The sequence below is a fragment of the Lagopus leucura genome, unplaced genomic scaffold (assembly GCF_019238085.1).
Source record: "Lagopus leucura isolate 7727_CA_CO unplaced genomic scaffold, USGS_WTPT01 35247-0_obj-0_obj, whole genome shotgun sequence".
Taxonomy (NCBI): Eukaryota; Metazoa; Chordata; class Aves; order Galliformes; family Phasianidae; genus Lagopus; species Lagopus leucura.
In genome coordinates this window covers 22613-29206 of record NW_024967564.1, presented here as the reverse complement: position 1 = coordinate 29206, position 6594 = coordinate 22613, and the positions used below count along the sequence as shown (strand labels likewise).

At 59.8% G+C, this 6594-nt stretch overlaps 2 protein-coding genes across 2 annotated transcripts in view; both read left to right on the top strand.

The window, feature by feature from the left end:
- Positions 1 to 1259: 1259 nt before the first annotated feature.
- On the top strand, positions 1260 to 5454 carry KCNIP3 (potassium voltage-gated channel interacting protein 3). Its single transcript, XM_042893930.1, has 8 exons — positions 1260 to 1376; positions 3266 to 3390; positions 3480 to 3549; positions 3665 to 3735; positions 4127 to 4234; positions 4334 to 4438; positions 5023 to 5085; positions 5236 to 5454. The coding sequence occupies exons 1-8, from the start codon at positions 1280 to 1282 to the stop codon at positions 5281 to 5283; spliced, it is 687 nt and encodes a 228-aa protein (XP_042749864.1). The 5' UTR covers positions 1260 to 1279; the 3' UTR covers positions 5284 to 5454.
- Positions 5455 to 5981: 527 nt separating this feature from the next.
- Positions 5982 to 6594, top strand: part of GMCL1 (germ cell-less 1, spermatogenesis associated) — an 8967-nt gene continuing 8354 nt past the window's right edge. The window contains exon 1 of the mRNA XM_042893929.1: positions 5982 to 6248. Within this exon, the coding sequence (XP_042749863.1) occupies positions 6052 to 6248 (197 nt within the window). The 5' untranslated portion in view covers positions 5982 to 6051. The remainder of the gene's footprint in view (positions 6249 to 6594) is intronic.

The following is a 6594-nucleotide window of genomic DNA, read 5'->3' as shown; positions in this document are numbered from 1 at the left end:
GGGGGGGGGGGGGGCCGTTAATTACCTGCAGGGGGGTAATTACCGCCTGGGGGTGGAATGGAGCTCGGTTTGGGGTGCGCCGAGGGGGGAATGGGGGAGACTGTGGGAAACGGCGCAAAAAATGTGGGGAAAATGGGGCAGGAAGGGGGGAATGGTTGGGAAGAAAAGGGTGGAGGGGAGGGGAAAGGGGGGAGAAGGATTGGGGAGAAAAGGAGGAGGAAGAAAGAGGAGAGATGGGGAAAATGAGGAGATGGTGGGGAGAAGGGGAGGAAATGGAGGAGAAAGGGGGAAAAATGGAGGAGAAAGGGAAAAAAGGGGGGAAAAGGAGCAAAACCCGAGGAAAAGGAGAGAGAAAAAGAAAAGGTGAAGGAAAAGGGAAAAATGAAGGAAAAGGAGAAAAGATGGGGAAAAAGTGGAGAAAAAAAAGGAAAATGAAAAAAGGTGGAGAAAAGGTGGAAAAAAGGTGAAGAGGGGAGAAAAAGGGGAAAATGTGGAATAGGAAAAGGGTGGGAGGAGGGAAAGCAGGAAAACGAATGGAGAAAGGGAGAAAAGATGGAAGAGGAGAGAAAATGGGGGGAAAAGGAGAAAAAATGGGGAAAATGAGACAAAAAATGAGGAAATATTGGAGAACTGGGGAAAATATGGAGGAGATGAGAAAATATTGGGGATAAATGAGGAAATGTTGGGGGAAAGAGAAAATGCTGGAGGAGAAGAAATGGTGGGGAAGAAGAGGAAATATTGGAGAAGGAGAAAGAAAATGGAGGAAAAGGGGAAATGTTGGAGAAGAAGAGGAAATATTGGGGCAGAAATGAGAATAAAGAGGAAAAAGAGAAAAGATGGAGGAAAATGGAAACTATTGGGAAAGAAGGGAAAATGGAGGAGGAGAAGAGAAAATATTGGAGAAGAAAAGGATTTGTAGGGGAAGAAGAGAAACTATTGGGGAAAAAAGATCATAGGGGAAAAAGAGAAAATATGGGGGAGGAAGAGAAACTGTTGGGAAAGAGGAGAGAACATGGAGTGAAAAGAGAAAATATTGGAGGAGAAGAGAAAATGTTGGGGAAAAAGCCAAATTTTGGAGGAGGAATAATGGAGAAGAAGAGGAAACGTCGGGGAAGAGAAGAGAAGAGAGAAGAAGAAGAGGAACGGATGGAGGAGAAGAGAGGGAAGATGGAGGCAGCCGTGTGGGCGCGTGCCAAGGGAGGAGGGCAGGGGGGGGCAGGGGGGCAGGGGCGGCCCCACATCCCCAATCTGCCGCCGGTGCCCCCCGCCCGCCGCGGGCATGCAGGGCATGGAGCTGTGCGCCGTGGCCGTCGTCATCCTCCTCTTCATCGCCGTCCTGAAGCAGTTCGGCATCCTGGAGCCCATCTCTGTGGAAGGTAACCCCGGTCCCCCCCTCCCCCCTTTCCTTCCCCCAGAGGTGGGTTTTGGGGCGCCGGCCCCACGCCGTGTGTTTGGGGGACGCTCTGTGCCTCGGATGCGTGGGGTTTTGGGGCGGTTCTTTGGGATCTCCGTGGTGGAAGGCGGAGGTTTTGGGGCGTCCCTTTGTGCCGTGTCACAGCCCTGCTCTCAGCCGTGGGCTGCTGGGGGGCTCTGAGCCCAGCTTCGCCCCTGAGATGCACAGAGCAGACCCCCGAACCCACAGGGACCCCTGAGACCCCCATGATGGACCTCCGTACCCAAAAGCCGCACACGGGGGTCCACGGCATTTATCCCCCCTCCCCGTTTCCATCCCATCTTCCCCGTCCCGAAGTTCCTGCTCTTCCCTGCTCGACGCTGAGCTGCTCCACGGGGCTGAAAACATTAATGGGCCATCATTTATTAATTACCTTCCGGCAGCACGGATGGCCGGGGCGGGAGCGGCCGGAGGATGCGATGCGGGTGGGGACCTGGGCAGGGGCTGCTGGAGATGATCTGCAACGTTCCAGAATGCTTTGGGATGTGCTGGGACGCTCGGGGATGACGGGAGATTCTTGGGGAAGCTTTGGGAAGCTTTGGGATGCTGAGATTCCCCAGGATCCTGCACGACGAACCGGGATTCGCCAGGATGCTCCGAGATGCTCTTGGGGATGCTCTGGGAAGCTGCAGGATGCTTGGGGTCAATCTGAGATCCACCAGGATGCTCCAGGATGCTGCAGGACACTCAGGGATGCTCTAAGATGCTCCGGGATGCTCAGGGTTACGTAGGGAAGCACCGGGATGATCCAGGATGCTCTGGGATGCTCCAGGATACTTGGAGATGTTTGGAGATGCTCCAGGATGCTCAGGAATGCTTTGAGATGCTCAGGGATGCTCAGGGATGTTCCAGGATGCTCAGGGATGCTTTGAAATGCTCCAGGATGCTTGGAGATGTTTGGAGATGCTCCAGGATGCTCGGGGAATGCTTTGGGATGCTCAGAGATGCCACAAGATGCTCTGGGACGCTCCGGGATGCTGCAGTATGGTTGGGGATGCTGTGGGATGCTTTGGAATGGTCAGGGATGCTTTGGGATGCTCTGGAATGCTGTGGGATGGTGCAGAATGCTCGGGGATGTTCAGGGATGCTTCAGAATGCTTTGAGATGCTCCAGGATGCTGCACGGTGCTTTGGGATTGTTGCAGGGTGCTCCAGGATGCTGCAGTATGGTTGGAGATGCTCTAAGATGCTCAGGGACGCTTTGGGACGCTCCGAGGTGCTCCAGAATGCTGCAGGATGCTCAAGGATGCTTTGGGATGCCAAGGGGAGCTCCAGAACGTTTCAGGGTGTCTGGGGATGCTCTGACATGATTGGGGATGCTTCAGGATGCTGCAGGACGCTTGGGGATGCTCTGAGATGCTTAGGGGTGCTCCAGGATGCTGCTCGATTCTTTGGGATGCTCAGGATGCTGTGGGATGCCCAGGGGAGCTCCGGAATGTTTCAGGGCACCTGGGGATGCTCGGGGAGGTTCTGAGATGCTCGGGGACGCTTTGGGGTGCTCCAGGATCCTATTGCTGGAGCAGGCACGGACCAGCAGCTCCCAGGAATCCCCCCAAGTGCAGACGGAGCCGCTTCCTCCCTCACTCGGGTCACGAAACCCGGAGTTTGCAACGGCTGCAGCCACCGGGGGAGCTCCATATGGCGACAGGGAAAGCCGCCGGGTTCGGGGGATTCCCGTTGTGTTTCCGAGCACTGCCAGGTCCTGGCTGAGGCTCCCACGGTGCTCCTGGAGGGACAGCCCCATCCCGGAGGTCCCGGTGCCCCTCTGCTCCCCCCCCCCCCAAAAAAGGTGACACGCCGTCACCCCCCGCAGACACCAGTGACGGCGACGTGGAGCTCTCTGCCGCCCGGCACCAACCCGAGGGGCTGGAGGAGCTGCAGGCACACACCAAGTTCACCAAGAAGGAGCTGCAGTCCCTCTACCGTGGCTTCAAGAACGTGAGCACGGCGGGTTGGGGGCCTCCCCTCGCTTTTGGGGACACCCCCATTGCGGGGCTCCCCGTGGCCATCGCTCTGTCCTCCCCCAGGACTGTCCCAGCGGCCACGTGGACGAGGAGACCTTCACGCTCATCTACGCGCAGTTCTTCCCGCAGGGAGGTGAGCCGGGGGTGCATCACCCCCCCCCCTTTAAAAAGCATCGCCCACCCCCCAAAAACAGCCCCCCAGAAATACCCCGACCCCACGGGATGCTCCCTAACTGCCCCCTCCCCAGATTCCAGCGCCTACGCTCACTTCTTGTTCAACGCCTTCGATGCGGACAGCAGCGGGGCGCTCTGCTTCGAGGTGAGCGCTGCTGGGGGGTGGCACCAAGGGGGGGTGGGGGTGCTCGGCCCCATGCCAGCCATGTGAGTCATCAGATAGCGCTGCTGGCATGAGGGGGAGGCGCTCAGGAAGGGGCTGTGCGTGGAAAAAAAAACCCAACCCAAACCTCCTGAATGCCCCCCAAGTGCTGCTGCAGGCTCAGGGCTGCGGGATGCTGCGGCACGGCCAGGCTGCGCGTCCCCAGCCATTAAAAATAGATGGGAGCCGGAATAGAAACGGGATCGATAGGAGAAGGGCCCGTGGTCAATAGCCACGCCGCAGTGCTCTGTGGGGTCCAGAGCGGGGTCACGGCAGCTCCGTATGAAACGGGGGCTGCTCACCATCACTGTCCTGCCCACCACCCCCCCGGCAGGACTTTGTCGTCGGGCTGTCCGTCCTGCTGCGGGGCACGGCGCAGGAGAAGCTGAACTGGGCTTTCAACCTCTACGACATCAATAAGGACGGCCGCATCACCAAGGAGGTGCCCTGGGGGACGTCTGGAAGGGGGCAGGGGGCACCCTTGGGTCGGGGGGGGGGAGGGGGGGGTTCTCTTTGTCAGCCCAGTTCTGTCTGCTCCCAGGAGATGCTGGAGATCATGAAATCCATTTATGATATGATGGGCCGCTGCACCCTGCCTGCCCCGCGGGACAGCGCGCCTGCAGAGCACGTGGAGCAGTTCTTCCAGGTGAGACTCCAGCACAGCACGGGGAGGGGATGGGGATGGGGACAGGGATGGGATGGGGATGGAGAGGGGGAAGGGGATGGGGATGGGGATAGGGATGGAGAGAGGGATGAGGATGGAGATGGGAAAGGGGATGGGGGCAGGGATGGGGATGGAGATGGGAGCAGGGATGGGGATGGAGAGGGAAGTGGGGATGGGAACAGGGATGGGGATGGAGAGGGGGAAGGGGATGGGGATAGGGATGGGGATGAAGAGGGAGGTAGGGATGGGGATGGGGACCGGAACAGGGATGGGGATGAAGGGGGAAGTGGGGATGGGAACAGGGATGGGGATGGAGAGGGGGATGAGGATGGAGATGGGAAAGGGGATGGGGACAGGGATGGGGATGGAGAGGGAGGTGGGGATGGGGATGGAGAGGGGAATGGGGATGGAGATGGGGGCAGGGATGGGGATGGAGATGGGAAAGGGGATGGGGATGGAGATGGAGGTGGGGATGGGGATGGGGATGGAAATAGGGATGGGGATGGAGAGGGAGGTGGAGAAGGGGATGGGGATGGGGACATCCGTGCTGAGCTCTGCCCCTGCAGAAGATGGACAGGAATGGGGACGGCGTGGTGACCTACGAGGAGTTCCTGGAGACGTGCCAGCAGGTGACCCCACCAGCACTGACTTTGGGCTCACCCCCCTCATCCCCTTTCCCATCCTGGTACCCAAAGCGATGTCAGGATGGGTTCGGGGACCCTTCCATGGGTGCCCCCTCCCCCTATGGGCACCTGTGACGCGTCCGTGTCCCCCGGCAGGATGCGGACATCATGAGTTCCATGCAGATCTTTGAGAACACCATTTAGAGCACAGGGATCCCAGGATGGCCGTGGTGGGACACGGCGTGAGAGATGTTGCAAATGAGGAGAAACCCTTTATAATGAGAAGAAAAACCTCAATAATGAGAAGAAAAACCTCAATAATGAGGAGAAACCCTTAAGAATAAGGATGACGTGGCCAGCTTGCACACTGGCCCCCCCCCCCCCCCGGCAGTTCATTTTGGGGCAGATCTCCCCAGAAATGGGTCACTCTGCCCCAGAGGTGACCCAGCACAAGGTGGACATTATGGGATGGATGCGACATGATGGATGGGGGCTGAGATTTGCTGTTCTGTTTTTTTTTTTCCCCTCAATAAAGCACCCGGCCATGATGTGGGGATCCCACAGCGCTTCGGCCCTCCGCCACCTCGGCACCTGGGGCCGTATCTCCCCCAAAACGGGGCGGGCGAGGCGGCACCGGGGGTGGCGGTGAGGGAGGAGGAGCAGGAAGAGGCCCGGCCCTGCATGGCGGACGGCCGTTTCCATGGCGACCAGGTTCCGCCACGCAGTCCTCGCTACGGCACTGCGCATGCGCGGAGACCAGAGTGCACAAGCGCGCCCCGCGCATGCGCACCTCCCGTTTCTCTACCTGCGTATGCGCAGACCCGCACCTCGCCCTTTGGGCATGCGCATCTTCCCGCAGCGTCCCTCCGCGCATGCGCACTCCCTCGCGCCGCCACCCCCGCTCATCATGGCCGCCGCCGGCCGTTGCTGAGGCGTCTCCGTCCCTTCTTCCTCCCCACATGGAGGGCGGCGATGGGCTCTCTGAGCAGCCGGCTGCTGAGGCGGCGGGGCGGCCCCTCGCTCGTAGACGGGGCGGCGGGGGAGGGAGGCCGAGGCGGCGGGGGGCGTCGGGGAGGAAAGAGAAAGCGGGGAGGGGGCGAAGGGCCCGGTGACAGCGAGAGCGAGAGCGACAGCGAGCGGGACGAGCGGCTCCACAGCGCCCCCCGCAGGTCTGGGGCTGAAGGGGGAGCGGTCATGGGCGTGCTGGGGGGCTCTGGGGTGGGGGGGGGTCTGGGGCCTAAATGAGGCCTGTAGGAGGGATCTGGGATGTGCTAGTTGGGGTTTGGGTCTGATTGAGGCCTGTTTAGGGGGGCCTGAGCCTCTTTGGGGGGACCTGGGATGTTCTGGGTGGACTGGAGCCTGTTAGAGGGGGTGTGGGTCTGTTTGGGGAGTTTTGGGACGAGGTGGGGGGGTGTGGGGCCTTTTTATTGGGATCTGTGGCCTCTATGGGGGGATCTGGGACATGCTGGCGGGCCTGGAGACTGGTAAAGGAGATCTAGGATGTACTGGGGGGGG

What these genes read in the sequence shown, in the direction of transcription:
- KCNIP3 (XM_042893930.1), top strand. Translation starts at nt 1,280, where the DNA reads ATGCAGGGCATGGAGCTGTGCGCCGTGGCCGTCGTCATCCTCCTCTTC. An exon ending in TCTACCGTGGCTTCAAGAAC is followed by an intron (nt 3,391 to 3,479) that starts GTGAGCACGGCG and finishes GTCCTCCCCCAG; the next exon opens with GACTGTCCCAGCGGCCACGT. An exon ending in GCAGTTCTTCCCGCAGGGAG is followed by an intron (nt 3,550 to 3,664) that starts GTGAGCCGGGGG and finishes CCCCCTCCCCAG; the next exon opens with ATTCCAGCGCCTACGCTCAC.